This window comes from Phoenix dactylifera, chromosome 1 (assembly GCF_051530095.1).
Source record: "Phoenix dactylifera cultivar Ajwa chromosome 1, Ajwa_hap1_PhDact_Kaust_v1.1, whole genome shotgun sequence".
In the NCBI taxonomy this organism is placed as follows: domain Eukaryota; kingdom Viridiplantae; phylum Streptophyta; class Magnoliopsida; order Arecales; family Arecaceae; genus Phoenix; species Phoenix dactylifera.
In genome coordinates, this window is record NC_143190.1 from 2,651,116 (window position 1) to 2,668,982 (window position 17,867).

General features: G+C 37.1%; 1 protein-coding gene across 1 annotated transcript; it reads right to left on the reverse strand.

The window, feature by feature from the left end:
- Positions 1 to 1,781: 1,781 nt before the first annotated feature.
- On the reverse strand, positions 1,782 to 15,392 carry LOC103702706 (coatomer subunit gamma-2). Its single transcript, XM_008785245.5, has 18 exons — positions 15,169 to 15,392; positions 14,657 to 14,751; positions 14,491 to 14,541; positions 14,269 to 14,382; positions 13,979 to 14,179; positions 13,768 to 13,869; positions 10,667 to 10,774; positions 10,362 to 10,595; positions 9,345 to 9,595; positions 9,081 to 9,252; positions 8,133 to 8,288; positions 7,949 to 7,999; positions 7,321 to 7,461; positions 7,054 to 7,251; positions 6,777 to 6,908; positions 6,517 to 6,690; positions 2,720 to 2,959; positions 1,782 to 2,209 (listed from the first exon to the last, which is right to left on the reverse strand). The coding sequence occupies exons 1-18, from the start codon at positions 15,212 to 15,214 to the stop codon at positions 2,015 to 2,017; spliced, it is 2,661 nt and encodes an 886-aa protein (XP_008783467.1). The 5' UTR covers positions 15,215 to 15,392; the 3' UTR covers positions 1,782 to 2,014.
- Between the last annotated feature and the right edge of the window lie 2,475 nt (positions 15,393 to 17,867).

A 17,867-nucleotide genomic window follows, 5' to 3' on the forward strand; every position in this document is an offset into this window, starting at 1 on the left:
GTTTTATGTGACTACACGCCACAAGAAGCAACAAGACTATCAAAGGCATCCAATCAACTGCTAACTACAGAATCATGGACCAGAATTCATTATCAAATTTAGCAAAGAAAGAACCAAAAAAAAAAACCTAGAACTTTGAGTTTCCACAGAGCAAAAGGTATGATGAAATCACCGAACTCAAGCTTTAGAATGACATAAATGAAGTCCTTAAGTATTAATTTAAAAAAGTAATTGAGTTAAACTGAGTCTCTATTGATTAATTGAGTCATTTGATCGTTACCAGTATTGCTTTATTTAATTGAGGTGGGTCTACGTAAAATGTAAAGAGATGACGTTTCCACAAACAAGGATGATGTCAGTACAACATGATACATACAGAGATAAAATGCAAAGCAGCTGCCACTACATAGGATGTGAACAATGAAACTGTTAGTAAGAGACATAGAATGAAGGAAAAAAATACAGGCTAGTTTTGAGAACCAGGTAAGAGATCCTCTAGGAGTGGAAATTTGATAAGGATACTGTTATTGCAGTCTCCACCGTCCAGGAGACCTTGTGATAGAACCCGGTCGATCTGAATCCACAAGACTCAGGTCAGACCTACCACCTAGTCTTCTGTAGTTGCCTTGCATCAACCCAAGCTCATTGACATCCCAGATTGCTGACATGAGTCACAAACATCATAGGTAGCTACCAATTTCTAGCTTAAATGGACGCAGCAAGCACAGGTTATAGCTCCGTTGGGAACTCTAATGACATGCACATCTTTACAGATACCAGGAGCAGTAATATTTATCTGCCAGCTTCCTGGAAGAAATTACTACTTCAATCCACCAGGAACTCTTCTTTTACAAGACTGATGGTATGTACAAAGTCTAACTTTCTTCTCTAAGCATCAGCAAGGAGTAATTCTATATAAGTTCACATGATCTGTAGCAAAGGTACGATCATCCATAATCATCAGACGAGAGTTCTGAATTAAATTCGTATGTTAGGAGACAATAGGCAGGGTACACCGAACCGGTAGCGGTCGGCATACCCGTGGCGACCCGGACCAAGTCGTTACCGATTCGGGCCATACCGAACCGGTACCGACCTGGTCCGCCGTGGGAGCGCGCCCGCGCGGTTCCACACGTTTCCCCGCGCTTCCACAGGTGAAGCCATCCATGCGAGACACGCACGGCCACATTCTTTTTTTTTCTTTTCTTCTTTTCTTTTTCTTTTCCTTTCTCTTATTCCTTCTTCTTCCCGAATCTTCTTCCTTCTCCTTCCTTCTCTCCCTTCTTTTGCGAGCAACGAAAGGCATTTCCCCGCGCGAGGCCCAGTGCCAATACGTCTTATTCTCCTCTTCTTCTTCCTCTTCTTTCTTCCTCTTTCTTCACTCTTCTTTCTTCTTCTTTTTTCCCGAGCCTGCTGCCCCGCACGTATCGGTGCGAACCGGTTCGGCTCCCCCCGATACAAGATAGTAGAGTGCAAATCAGTCCGACTCGCATCGGTACAAGATAGTACCGATGCGAACCGGACTAGCTTGCACCGGTACATAGCGGAAACTAATCGGTTCCAGCTCCCGTTTTCCACGGCTGAACCATACCGATTGGCCCCGATACTGGTGCCGATACAGTACATGTAGAACCGGCCGGTACGAACTGGTTCAGCATACCAGATCACCCATTTTCGCATATGCTTTCCAGACTAGGCATGCTTTTTATTTGGTAGAGAAGGTTTGTCATAACATATTCCCGATTCTGAGTATAGTAGAACACTGAATCAGTCTCACAAGGTTTAACAACTTAATCTCATATCATTCATCATTGATCAACAAACAGAAATGTTGGAGTTCAAAAAAATAGTAACAGCAATGTCTTCATCTTAGAATAACAACTCAAAAACCCCAACTGCACCTTCTTCCTTCGTTTGGCTGCTATGATTATGTTGTATCAATCCTGACTCAGAAAAACAGATCCTCAAAATCATCCATCTTATGTGGAAAAAGGAAACTTTGCCAATATCAGCATTAGCCATTAGCAACAATTTCATGGATTGCATCACTGACTGCCTGATCTTCGGATCTAACCGCAAGTTTCATAGCCACTTGCTTAGGACCATCAATCCCAAATGATATCCTAGCTAGCACTTTCACATTGCCAATGAATACACCAGACAAAAGGCAAGTATGTGACCGTGCATTGCTTGGAACCACATCAGTTCCCTGCCAGAAACAGACATGATCAATTAAATCATGATTATTTCCTTCAAAAATCAGCTAAAAATAGAGAACAAAAATATATCGAAAAGCTTCAAAAAATTCTGGAATGCACTTTTCTTATGTGAAAATATGATGGATCAATATATGAGAAATTTTAGAATTCGAATGCATATTTGTTCAAATTTTTTAAGCAGCATTGAATTTTTGGCAGCTAAGAAGTCAAGGCTTGTTTATGTTCCAGATTTTGAAAACAAAAATTTTAAATAAATAATGCCATACAATTGAATCAAGGGCAATAAGTGCTCTATTTGAATCAAGGACAATTGAATCAAACAATAAAATAAATAAATAAATAAAATGAAAGAACCAGAAACAGAACATTCAGATCTGCACTATTTGATGAGGTGTCAAAGTAATGCATAATGGCATCATTTAATGTATTGAGCTATATGTAGTCGTATTTTGAAATTCTAGGTTCGCTATTGGACTATGTTTCAGTAACAAGTAACCTACCTCGCAGGTCTGCATGCCAAGAATGTTGATGGCAGCACTAACAGCTTCAGCCAAGCTTTCACGGACGCCAAGTCCATACTCATCAACACGCTCGCAATCTGCACCCATATTATCCCAAGCATTCTTGAAATTGGAGACTCCTACCTTCAGCATATAATCTGCTGCCACGACTTCAAGATCTTCTAGCTGGTATTCATCTTCAACACCTTCTTCATCTGCTTCGCCAGTAGCCGGATCCACCTGAAGCACGTCCAGTAACCATCAACATCATGCACGTCATCCTTTAAAAACTGACCTTGCTCAGCCTAGCCCAGATAAAATGGCTCCAAAGCAACACTAACAGTAATGTCGACGAATCAACTTCTGTCTTCATGATCTTTTAGATAGATTTTACTGCTCTATAATATTATTTGAAGCACTGCACACCCATTATATTTTATAGTATGAACTAACACCGAGATTGCAGTCATTATGTATGGCAGTAGGCACAGTACGTAGAGGTTGATGGAGGGAAAGAAGAGGGTCAAGAGAAAGAGTAAGAACCCATAGCCACCACAGGCCTCCTACCCACGTTCCCATGTCATTCACCTCCACCCACCTTAAGGTACACCATCATAGGAGGATTTAACAAATTCATGCATCTGAAATAGCCACATGTGGGTGCTGCTGATCTATCATGGAACTTATCCAGTGTCAGTCACAGCCTTGTAACAGATAGGGGTAATCGAGATGAGAAAAGAAGTGGAAGGCGATCTCATGTTTCAATTTTGGTGTTTAAGGAAATAAGTATTCAGGAGATTGAGCACTGCATAGGATATAGGTGGAGGCATGGAGAGAACGGGCGTGGTAGATCGAAGCAAGAGAGCACAGTTCCTCCAACCTTCAGCAATACAAATTTCCCATATAATGGTTAGATTTTTTTTCCGAAGAAAAACGAGAAGCTGAAATCAACCTGAGTATCCTCGCTTCCTATATATGAGATAACGTGCATGTAATTTAAAGTCAAATTGAGGTTGATGGACAAAATGTAAGGAAGGTGAATTTCATAATCCTTTTAAAGCCACAATTTTTGGATGTTAATCGATCTTTCCTTTTTATAGAGCATGTAAAGGCTAATTTTTTTCTGCCTAAAGACTGGTTGTAAGGTGGCATTTCCCCTCATGTTTATTTGTCAGGATCTATCCAATTCTAGTTCACTCGAAGTTCTAGGGAAAAATCAGTTTGCCTTATCAAATTTTCTCATTGATCATTAACACCAGAACTAGCAACATAGTACTGTTTATGAGCCTTTTATGGGGGGTTATAGTTGAATTTTTTCACTTGGCGATATCCATTAACAAAGGACCGCAAGTTTTACAGGGTACTAGCAACCAGGCATGTAAGTTGCATATTTAAGAAAAAATAAAAATAAAATAAGAATATAGTTCTATGTTATTATATTATACTAAGAGATAGACTTTGCTTCTCTAAGATAGCATTTACTACTCTCGACTCCAAAATCAATAACGGGGCGTTCAAAGTGAAGATTTCCACTGTTAACCATGACCTATACCACTAAAAATGCCTAGAAACCAAGAATCAAGTATTTTGCTGGTCTCTAACATATGCAACATGTAGACATAAAAATGAATGGATAAAATAATAGAGAACCATGTTTTGCTATGATCTTAGCATTATAATCTTGTGCTTTCAATCTAAATATGCTCTAACATGTGTAGATCATGATCAATAGGGTGGATTCTCAATTTAGATGCTTATTATGTATCTTAGCACAGTAGCACAATGGAATCCATCAATTCATTCTTGTGTCCCCATGATGCATAGGTTAAATACCATTAAATAGTGATTTTTGATATCCAATTGTGGATCTTTGAATTGGAAACTCCATTATTAATTTTGGAGTCAAGAGTAGCAGCTAACTACTCCCACAAAGAGCAGCTAACTACTCCTCCCAGGAGGTGCAAAATCCATTCCTTTAAATATATAATATAGATATATAAGTTAAATAAATTGAATGCAACAAATCAAAAAATTAGGGGAAAATTGCTGCACATGGAAAATGGGCTTGGTGGATTGGATGGTGTTTGTAAATTATCTTAAAATATTTAGATATAAAATTAAAGGGAGAATAGTTAGGATTGGAGACACCATAACTTGAGTAGTAACATAAAATTGATAAAAAAAATTGAGAATGATGTTTTTTAACTAAAGTGTCATTATTTTAAGATAATATTTTCCTAAGAAATAAGGATATATTGGTCAGTAAATTTGACAAACAAAATCTATTAAGTACATTCATTTTTCATTTACAATATAGAATATATATATATATATATATATATATATATATATATATATATATATATATGAACTTGGATATGACAATACTTTTGTATATTTTTCTATTACACTATATATAAGCAATCAAAATGCATATCAGGAAGTTATTACAAGCTACATATAATTATATATAGAAGATCACGTCCTCTGCAATACAATGAGTGCTATCAAGGCATAACATACCTCACATCAAAAGCATGTTAAGACCCCTAGTAATGAGAAGAGATTTAGCTGCATTTAAAACCTTTTTCCTTCCAGGAGGAAAAGGAGCAAGTGCCAATCTCTGTTACATGGGCTCAGGCTCATTGCATCTAAGTGTTTCTTTCAATATCTACATATTTCTCTTAGAAACCCATATCCAAGTGTCATCTCAATATCCATTTAAAGAGTTTGGGGTTTGTGTATCAGGTTAAATTAAAGGTTATGTATAACATAGGTGTCAATAACACAAATGAGAGAAATGCCCTTTCAGATGGAGTCGATTTCTAGGACAAATATAAGAGGTTTTGGCTTCTTACACATCATGTGTGTTTCTGGCAATGCCTCGCTACATTCAAATGGACCATTTAGGTATCCAGGGGAAAAATCATCGTGCCAATGGTACCACTCACCTTTACAAAAAAGGAAAGAAAAGATGAAATGGGAACACAAGAAAATATTCAACAAGTTGCATGGTAGAAGATAATTGGAGGACAATAGATTGACTCAGGTCATGCCCAATCCCAATAAGAAATCCACTGATAAGCAAATGAGCTTAGGCATGTCCCTTAGGGTCTGAAAGAGGGACAAATTTTAGGAAAACATGCATAGAAATGTAAGGAAGGATACATTAGTAAAGCAAGTGAAAAGCTAAATACATGACAAGGTTTCTTGGTTATGGCTATGGTTATAAATTAGATCTTGTTCTCCTCATCCAACTATTTTCTCTTGATCCAAATTCTTTGCTACCAAATTCTTGCAGTTCACCCAGGACAGAAGATAGGTCTAAAAATCCGATAAGGAGGAGATAAATAAAAAGCCTGCAAAATGCTCTCATATTTACCCCAAAAAATAAAAATTTCTTGTTTATTAAAAAGTTAAGACAAGAATATTTTTAAAACAACAAAAGTAGAACAGAATCCCTTTGATAAGTGAACATCACCCAAATTTTGGAAGCTTGGACTGATGCTGACTTCAATTAAAAACTGAGCAGGATTAAAACTCTTGTTCACTGTCACGAGGAGACTAAGTATCTTTGCCAACATTAGGAAGAAAAAGTAAACTACAAATGCATTTGTATTTCTTCTATTCAAGCTAGCGATGAAATACAATTTAAACTTGCAGCTGTGTAAACTTTCTGTTACCACCTTTTTTTTTAATCACTCATCAGCTAAAAAATAGCGTCAAGATCTCATACAGCATAAATGTAGTACAAAAGGATGCAGTAAAAAATGTATTCTTAAATGTTCTAGAAGTACCTCTTTGACTATGAATTTCAACAAGTTTGAGAACTTCCCCACGGCAGGAACACCTTCTGGCTTTTCAAAAGCCACAAAACTCTGCCCTGGCGAATCATAGGGCAAGGTTCTAAGAGGCTTTGATGCAACTTCTGAAAATTCCTCAGCTTCAGAAGCGTCAACAAAAACAGTGACCTAGAAACATTGCCAAATGGAAACAATTGAAAAGGATCCAAAACGATGATGAACAAGAAATATTTATTCTGTAAAATATCTATTACATTTTCAAGTAGCTGTTCAGGAATGGTGTTTGTACAGTTGTACTGGAATACAACATGACCATCATAAATGTGCTTGACAACATTAACTGCATATTCTGTTTCAGCTTCCGTCAGCTCCACAGGTGCAGATGACTGAGAAACAGGAACAAAATATTTCAATCGTGATATATATATCTCAATCAGAAAATTTTAACAGTTACATGAGGGATGGAAGAGAGAAAACTCTAAAAGTTGCACGAGGGGGGTGGGGTTGGGACAAAGAGTCTGAATCAGTAACCTTGAAGAGTTCACCAAAGCCAGCGAATTCCGGAATAGACAAAAGAAGTTTTTCATATGAATCAACAGCCGATGTCGGACCGGTGGTAGGAGCTCCTAAACCAGTAGGCTTTTTACCTGGAGCCTTTTTCTCAGCATGAGGCTGTGACTTTACTTCCTTTGGTACAGTTGATATATCAAAAGGTTCTTCAGAAGATTCCTGTATTTCAATTAAAGAAAAATGAGGTGATGGCAGAACAACAGCTATCAAATTTCAAAGGGCACTCACATAATTCCGTAGACTCGTTTCCAAATTGACAAGTGGCACATCCAATGAGCCAAAGAGGAACTCTTTAACATCTTTGTCAGTTTCGCCAACCAAACCATCACCTCCAATCATATTGAGATAAAGTGTTGCACGATCGCGAACCTATGGTAATTAAAATAGATGAAAATGAAGATCATTTTAGTCATTACTTTAGATATAAAAACTTCATACATAAAGACCATGGTCATGAGAACCAGATTTATCCAACAATAATGGAGGTCAGCTTTATAACAATTGTGCCTAGCGAGGGTTTTACTATGCATTCTAATCCATGAAAGAGGGCAATTCAAGATCAAATGAAAGATGGAGCTTTGTAACAGAAACTGTAGAAAGAAAATCTGATATGCATAAAAAAATCTATTTCAGACAGCGTAGAATTTTGTCTGAGCTGCCATATATTTGTGTCCATCGCATATGCCATTGGATCATGTCTTTTAATAAAATAAGTGTGATTTTCACTGAATGACAATGAAGATAGGAAGAGGTTCCGCTGATAAATTTAGATGACGAGAGCTTGCTAATGTAACCATGCAGCCTAGATTTATAAACCATGAAGAGAGACTGAGGTTCCTTCTAAATTTAAGCTTACCTCATCATCACTATCATAAAGGCAACGCCTCAAAAGAACAAATATGCGAGGCTGCAAAACATATCCACAACAGATACAACATGTGTGAGTAGCTCATCAGCTAAAGAAACTTGAAAATAAAGAGGGGAAGAATTTAGATAGACTTGCAATTAAATAGGGAAAAGAACTTGGATCAGCGCAGCACCTTCAATGAATCAACGAAAGCACCAAACTTCGCCAATGTACTCACAGCACTAGCTCGAACAGTGGCATTTTCAAGTATAACACGATTATAAATGTAGCGTATATATTTACTAGGATCTGATGTCTTCGGCCCTTCATTTCCCAGAAAGTGAAGTATCTAGAAGTAACATTTGATAAGAAGAGTCAATAATCAAATCAACTAAACACATCAAAAAGAGTATGGAAACACCTATTAGCATCAAATGTGGCCATTTCCTTATCAGAATTTTAATTGTGATATCATTTACGCAGAACAATTCTTCTCCTGAAAGAATTAAGTACTTCTTATCCCATCTATGTGATGTTGGCTTTACTAATCAATTTATGATTCATTACAGTTTGAGGATGTTTCACAATAGGATCTCAATCTGAGAGTCACTCCACTATTTGGTGTAGCATTCCTGAAAATGCAACTATGAGTAAGAGAGGATCCTACAGTGAAATCTAGAGCACCAATTCACAAGTAGGAATGTCATCACAAAAGATTCATGGTTCAAGTTCATGCAGTCTCATTGCATTCATCTTAAGCTAAAATAAGAATCAAGAAATAAGACTATATTACATAAAGTCATGTCCCTGTTGAAAGCTCAAAAGCTGTCACTACTAGCTGCTAGCTTCTACAATGGACTCCTCTTCTATGCTAAGCTTGCCCATTCCATTCAGAGATGACTGTTCCTTCCTTCTATGCTGCATCGTCAATATAAATGATGCATAGAAGTCTTGGAGGCATTTCTAATTTTGGTTGCGGAGTCTAGCCTCCATATTTTATTTTATAGCTTAGGACACGCAACCATAATATAACCATGCGGAGGACATAAATGACGGTGCAGCCAGAGAAGACACCAAGCAACAGAACAGCTTAATTTTGTCCAAGCAGCAAGAAAAGAACAGTGAATTAAATAATAGTTACCTGAGTTGACAGATATGTAAATTCACAATCCTCAATAAATTCACAGAGATGAAACAAGCCACTTTCTTTAGCTTCTGGTATATCTCTGATAAGGATAACTATAGAATCAACAATTGCTTTCTTATAATCAAAACCCCCTTCTTCTCTAAGAATGCTGCTTAAGAAGTTCATCCTGCATAAAATATAAAAGTAGTAAATGATTAATTGTGTTATCCCTTAAAAACAAGAAAGAATCCAAAGGTTGTACAAATTGAGGTCGCGTACAGTGAACGATACTTAAGAGGAAATTTCAGGCACAAAGATCTTATAGCTTCCACCACAACAATCTTGAACTCATCAGCAATATCTGACATGAAATTAGTTATTTGTTTCATCAATCGATCTACACTTGATTCGTTGCCAGTTTTTAGAAGTGTTGTTATAGCAAGAGTAGCGATGCTCCTGTTTTGATCAGAGATTAAGCTTTCCATGTCAATATTACAATTGGTAACTGCCAAAGGATGTGTCATAGCCACCTGAAAGACATCATTAGAGAAACAACAAAGCATATCAAATTAGAAAATGTTGATCCACTGAACAAATATTTTCAGAACCCAACCAAACAGTATCTAGTTAAGATAGTTTTCGAAATTCACAGACCAAAACATAATTTATCTTCTTTTGCATAAAAATGGACCCAGAAAGGAACAAATTACTAACAACATCTCAATGATAGTTCATTTGAAAAAGAGACAAGGAATTAAATAAATAATTCAGAATGAATCATAAACCAGTTATCTTCATTAATTTAGAATTTACAAATCTAATTGTTTGCATATATGCATAGTCAAAGTATTTCAGAAGTCAGTAGTGAAACACTTATGAACGACTATCTAAATGGTTATACAGGGTTTAGTTGTACAAAAATTCCTAAGGAAAAAATTATGGAAACATCAAAACACATCGGAGTACTAACCACATACTGATAATGCCAATCTAGATTTGATAAGGACACTAGCATGATAAAGGAGTTTCTTCATGAAAATCGCTGAATACTCCTTTTGGAAACTACACTTGTAGCTAGTTGGAAATTCCATTATAAGGAAAGAACGTAGGGAGCAATTAAAAGAGTTTACATGATGACAGGATCCACATGGCATGTCCAACTCTTGCTCAATCACTAATAATATTTGCATATATTGAATTACTCAAACCAGACAAAAACCAATGCCCTACTGTCCACACAATATAACAGAAAGGTATAATCAGGTGCCCTTTTAAGATAGAACATTAAGAGCCAACCTTATTTAAAGTGCGAACAGCAGCAAAACGAAGAACCGGTTTGGATGAACTCAGAAATAACTGTAAAACTGTGATTGCAGGTGTCAACTCCCGACTGGTCACACCACTCAACTCTGTTATTGCTCTTGCAGCTTCAAATATCACCATTTCTGCTTTGTGTCGCAGACAGGCTTCAAGAAAATCAAAGAAAGGACGGTCCCCCGTTTGCATGTTCATACTTGACTCTCGAATCACCTGAAGATATGCCCTTTAGTTTCCCATATACCATATATGCTGCAATTTTTTTTAAAAAAAGAGACAAATACCTGGCTAGTATACCGAATAAGAAGGCATTGGGCTAGAGGCGAGCGAACAGATCCTCTAGTCAAGCTGGTAACAAGCTTGCTAACAGCCAAGCGGTCATTTTGCCGTATCTGCGGGTTAAAAAACTATGCAATTAATATGCACATGCAAGAGGTTTCTCAGAACACTTAACAAGTTATGTATATCTGACAAAAGATTGTTTTATTACAATCTCCTTTTGAATTGACATGGGAAAACTTGACAATAACACTGATAAACATAGGTTTAACAACAACAGAGAATGGAAAAAAAAATGAAGCAGAGTCTTGGTAACAAACTAACTAAGAGATCCATGTAGTCTATGAACTTAACATTTGATGCAAGTAGTGTTAAGGAACCTGCAAGGCATAGATGTTAAAGAAACAAAAAAAAATGTGGACCAACCAGTAATTACTAAATGAAAATGTAAAACTAAACAATCCAGCATAAAGCATGCCTCACATCAAAACCAACTAGATGACAGGCTCATATTAGGAGGTTAAAAGGGGTCAAAGAGCAAGCAGCAGGATGAGTAAATAAAGTTTCCCATTTTCCTCATTCAAGTGTCCCCCCTTTCATTTCATATAAGTCTTCATTGCACAAGACCCAACTTAGCATGCCCAACCATCTGCTCCTCCAATCTTCTTTAGCCTTTCAATGTCAATGTATTGAAAACACAAATATATAGTGGAAGCAGGAGCAAATTTCAAAGTGACAATTATAAATTAACATGCACTCTGATTCTATTATACAGCAATAGTATCCAACACATAACTCTCAAGATTATTTACTCCAAAATAAATAGAGGCATGTTATGCTGTGAAAAATATCAAGAAATATAGACAGAAGTCAAGATAATAATCCATGAAACTGGAGCACCAAGAAGAGACAACATGAGAATCTTAGGAAGAAAATCCCCTCTTGATTATAATACTATGAAGTAACTTACAGGTAAAAGGTAATCATATTTATAGGATTTAGCATCAATTATCTAGCATAGGGGCCATTGCTTGGTCCAATGATAAAAGGCTTGGGGCTGTCGAGTGCAATGGTGCGCGTTGAGCCCTTGAGCAGCCACTTTGTGCAAAAAAATGCCAAAGGTTAGGTCGGTCCCTACTCCGCCCTCCTAGGATCCAAGATTGCTGAGACCGGCAATCTAGCATGAACCTTATGGGATACCCTAGTTCTCAAGGAAACATTGATACTTCAAATTGTATGCTGTGTCCATGTTAGATATGCATTAAATGCTGACACTTGCTGAGTATTTCTAGGATATGTGTCAGATACATCTAGGATACATGCTGGGTATTTATTTTCTATTTTCAAAATTAAAAAAAGACATCAAATACATCTTGAATATACCTGAGATACTTTCCCAATATCTCTAACGATACAAAGGGGGCTTTCTTCTTTTTCTTTCTTTCCTTTGTTTCCTTTTTGGTGAATGTTAACCTTTTATTGTTGAATGCCTAATGCTGGAGTTTGCGGCATTGTAATTATTGCATAAACTACAGATTATAGTCTATAGATTTGGATGATGACTAAAGAAAGAGTTTGGGGATGTTGATGTTATTGCATCAAATATAAACTATGTTATCTATTGATAACCCACTATCACTATGCATGTTGTTCTATATATATGTAATGAAATTTATATACACACATGCACGCATGCACGCACGCACACACACGCACCCACCCTTGCTGAATTGGATTCTATTTTTGAAGATTTGCCACATCTACTTTAGTTAGTTCCAAATATAAGCCAATTACCTATTTCTGAATAAATGCTTACATCATAACATAAATATATATATATATATATGTCTATGCAAAAATGCTGATGATAAGCCTAAATAAACACTTGGATATTCAGTACCATTCCTACTTTGCATCAGGCAAATAATTATAACGAGCAAAATGTATTTCAATCAGCTTATGAATTCCTATTAAGAAATAAACCTATTAATGGCCAAATCCTCTGTCAACAAAAGCTTCTCAAAACCTTTTTGTCAAACTTGCACCCAGTTACCCCTCTGTACTAGACATGCTGGTCCATGATATAGTTATTCAGCTCTCCATAAAAAATTCTACAATCAAAAACAGAAAAATATCAAGTACCAGCATTGAAAACTCTAACAACTATGGCTGCAATCTGAAGACATGTTGTCCCAGCCAACCTCTCCCACACTTCCCAAAGCAACTGAAGATATATGGTCAGATGAATGAACTAATTATACATCTATGACAAACTACTTATTTCTCAAATTTAAAGTTTCCCTAAACATATGTACCTCTTAAATAATCTGAGGCATAAATAACTCCAGACAATTATTGAAAATTGGAACTCAATTCCCGACATGCAAAAAAATGCATATGCAAACTCTGCCTGCATATGCTTTAAATTTAATATTTGAATTGTAAATAAGAAACATTTCTTTCTGTGAGTTACTCGCTCTAATTGTTGCCCTTTCCTGATCAAGAGTATGGTTGCCAGTACCTTCCTAGTTTTCTGGTGTCCATAATCTCTTCCTAGGTTAATGCTCTCCTCCGAATTTTCAAAAGTGATTTGCGCAGGCCATACTGCATAGTCCATTTCATTCACTTTGTGAGGTCTATCTATAATGGTGAGATTTCCTCATCCCCTTTACACCAGAACACAAAAAGGTGATTTTTTACCCTAATATTATTGATAAATCCTTCATTTTCTCTTTTAACACTCTTGACATAGATCTCGAAACCATTTGACAACTCCTACGGTATCATCCACTATTGCATGTTTAAGCTATCATAAGATTATAATGTATTCTACTTCAGAAAGATAGCATATTAAAATAAAAAAAAAATCTTGATTTTATTCTTGCAGTTTTGGATATTGGCACACATCTTCAAGCTATCCACCCTCACTACCATTAGTGATTTAATCATATCAGTGAATCAGATTTAACATAAATTATATGATCATGCTAAAATCTTCTGAAATTCCTCAAAAATGTTTTTATCCATACATATCAACTAAATAGCAAAGGTCCAGAAGTTCTTAGCAACTTGATCAAGACAACAGAGAAAAAGAAATTCATCGCACCTGGTGAAGAAGAGCCAATGCGTGAAATTGCACAAGAGCAGCTCTTGATTGGACAGCTTCCTGTACCTCATTGCTCCATCTTTTCACAATTTCCGGGTTTGTCTGTTTTATAAAAGAAACAGAAGTAAGAAGTTGCTTCAGGCAACAAACTTATCACTCATGACCAGGAAACACACCACAACGCTCATCACCAGGAAACACACCACAGTACCTGAAGTAAGTGAATACCACTAACAAGAGCAGCACTGGCAACAACAGGGTTCTTGTCAACAATAGCTTGCTTCAAGTATCTCTCTATTTGGGTAAGAAGGGTGCCATCAGTAATTCTACAAAGAACACGTATAGCATTGGCTCTATACATGTCGGTCTTGCTATTCATGTCTTTCATCAATGAACTTGTCACAATTATAACCTTCCACATACAAGGAAATCAGTCCATACCAAATTATCATATAGATGTTAGATATAGAAAGTGATGCATTTAGAAGTTATATGACCAACCTCATCTGCAGATGGGGAAAGCTCCTTGATCATCAAATAAACCATTCTCCTCAACCCAGTATCCTTGGATTGGAATAGTTTTGTCACAGCAAAAAATACTTCTGTGGCTTCAACCTGCAATATTTTGAAGAGAAAAGTCCACAATAGCTCAAGCATGAATCCGTGAGCAATCCAACAACCCAACATAGTTACATAGAGAGATAAATAACATCAAGAGCTTACCTTGGTAAAAGTTTCTCCTTGATTAAGCAAATACAGGAGCTTCGTGATAACCTTTACATCAGCCCAAAAAAGGTCGAACAACTCATTTATAAGTTATGAACGCGTATAAGAAAATAATAAAGATATAGAATTTAAGCACAAATCAAAGAGTTTGTAGCTTATTAACCTGCGAGCACCTTCTGGCATCTAGTTGAGGATCGTTAAAAACCCTGGCTTCTTGAAGGACTGCACCCTTCTCAATACCCAGAAACGGGGAGTAATCTACCGCACAGGAAACAACAATAACACCATTATTACTCTTCAAAACAGCAAAGTTTCAATGAAACGGACATAATTATCCTCAACAAACTGGGATCTTGGTTGAGATGCCTCAGATCCGGAGGCAATGATCCCACATTACAAGAGAATGGACAAGAAGAAACGTAATCTCGTACACATAACACGAATAAATCCAAGATTTGCATTAACCCGACAGTAGAAACGACAGATCTGTCGTAACCAGATCAATTGCCCGGATTCCACATTCAAGAACCGCGGATCTGAATCCGTAGCAGTTGATCTGAGAGATTTACCACCTGGGAATCTCGAAGAAAGCGGATTCGCGGATTCATCAGCGAAATCGCTTCGAGAACAGAGACCGGCAGAGAGGAGGGGAGATTCTAGGGTTTGGAAACCGACCTTCGTCGTCCCGATCGTCATCCTTCTTCACGAGAGGCTCGGCCATGGCGGAACCGTGCGACCGCCGAGGTCGGCGATTCGGAGGGACGGGGCGAGAGAGAGGAGAGATTTCGCGTCTCTACGCTGCGAGTGTCTCGAGAGTTTTTCAGGTGTTGAATAGAAGAGAGGAGGGGCCGTGATAAGAAAGTAAGAAACGCCCGAGTCACCTACAATCGGCGAGCGATATGTCGACTTTGTGCAGTCTGATGGCGGGGCTTTTAGGCTGTGTTCGGTAAAGACGTAAAGCTAATAAGGCTGCAGATTAGATGGTTGCTTATATAACCAGCCACTTCGAAAACACTCTGTGGGTTGGTGATGAAGAGTTGCTCTTGGCACTTTGAGGCATTCTATTTTTTGACTTTATAGGGTGCATCCGTGCTCGTCAGGTATGATTCCTCTGCTTTAGCAAAAAAAAAAAAAAAAAAAAGAGGAAGACCCTCACATGTTGAATAGAAGAGAGGAGGGGTCGTTTGACAAGAAACACCCGAGTCTCCTATAATCGGCGCGCGATGTGTCGACTTTGTGTAGTCCAAGAGAGCTTATTTCGGATATTAACTTGCATTTGTCATCATAATTTTAGAGAAAGATGTATACAATGCAAAGATATATAGATGGATATGGTACGAAGATATGTATATTTGGCGAATATCTACTATATTTGATAGCTTTAGGTAACCCTTAGGTCTCGTGAATAAAATTGTATTGCAAATGGAGTAACCATGCTTGTAGTCCATTGTTAGAATTGGTGTCGCAGCAAAGTCATATTTTTATATTAGATATATTTTTATGCGGCGCTAATAAAGTTTTTTTATTTATTTCCATGCAGATTAGGATTATTTTTCATGTACGTGAGATATGTATATGAGATAAAATGTTTAAGATCCAAAGAAGTGTTGTAAGACTTAGTCGACTGAATCAATCAATCGAGGATCACTAGGAATCCATATCCTTATTCCTTAAATGCGTCATAGCTTTGTATGAGATTGGGAGACTTCATCGGCATGCTATTAGCTCTAGATGATGACCATAGGATGAGGGTAACTTTTCTTAATTGTTGGAGTGTGATGCAGGCATAGTGAAAATTGTACCAAGTATTTTGATCGTGCTCTCATTATATGAGAGCATCTGCATGAGGGGTCTACATAAACAAACATGGTCGACTTAGTTTGAAGTTCAAATTGCTTGGACTTAGATAGGAGTCTTTGAGCAAATAGCATGTTAGGAGTATAAGACCTATGTTAGAGATTATATAAATTGCTTAATAGGGAACCACTGATTGTATAAGAAGAATAACGAAATTGGGTATATAGGGTTGATCGGACGTTAAATCCACCAATGTTTGTCACAAATATTTAGATAATTTATTTATATATAAAATAATTATAAAGTATATTTATTGTTTACAAATATTTTTGGGAATTTTTTTCTCTTGACCGATAATTCCTTATGACCTAATGGATGAGTATATGGAGATTTTTTTCCAATGGTGACTCTAGTTATTGTAATAGTCGATGGATGAAATTGCAAGTTTGCATGTTATCTTATGGAAGGGTTACATCTCGAAATGTTTGGTCCTAGGGTTCGCTATAATACCGTTTTCCATGTCACTTACAACCTATCGGTGTGCTAATTAATATGAAGTAAACATTGGTCAATTTGTTAATCAATAATGCACCTTTAGCCCAAAGATAAGAATCCCAATATCTAGTTCATCGATGCAGTTCCATGCGCCCAATATATGAATTGACTTACTCTAGAATCAATGTACACCTTTACTAGGACCTTGAGTGCGTATATGGGTTCGGGCTCATTAATTCAGTCTTTAGAAAAAAATATTTCAGCCTTATTGGCTAACTGAGAGGTTGTTTAAGTCCCAAATATTGATATGGGTTAATTTTGTGAGAGCATTAATTCAGACCCATTTATGCATGACACTAGATTAAATGGGTTTTGACTGGTAATTGAGCTTATATCTCCAGAAGAGAAAGAAAAGTCCCATAAAAGCTCAAAGATTAGCACCACAGGCCTTGGGTGGATGACCAACACTCTCTATTCTCCTCTCTCAGTCTTGTCTTCCCCACATCATCCATAATTTCTCTTGCATACTCTTGTGCCATTGAAGCGTTCGAAGTGCCATGGACGTGAAGATGGGAGCTCTTTGAGCATTCTCATGGAGGCCTATCTTTGAGCCAAGTTGATCTGGGCAGGACTCGGCAATGGTACAAAGCTTGAAGGCTGCATGTCGTTGAGAACGATTGCACCTGCTCGAGTTTCCTCTACTTGGAATAATTATTTGGATTTAGAGCTGCAGGTAAATCTAAATCCTTGTAAGCGTGGTTACTCAAAAATTAATTTGCATGCACCTGCTTTTCCCAGGGACATGGTTAAATTATTTTCCGCTGCATATATATCTCGAACCTTGCTTTCACCCATCACTCTTGTAACTATTTTTGGGATTCTAGTATTGGTGGTCCTTTAGAATTAAGGTTTAGATTTGTTTTCTGATGCCATTGAATGTAATCATGCTGTCGAAGTTAAGTCGTAGATGCTATCTAGTTTAAACCCCAAAAAAGATTTATATTACATAAAAATTCTAATGTTAGTTTCAAAAGAAGAATCTATATTTAAGATGTAATTACGGTTGGTAAAATAAAAGGCTT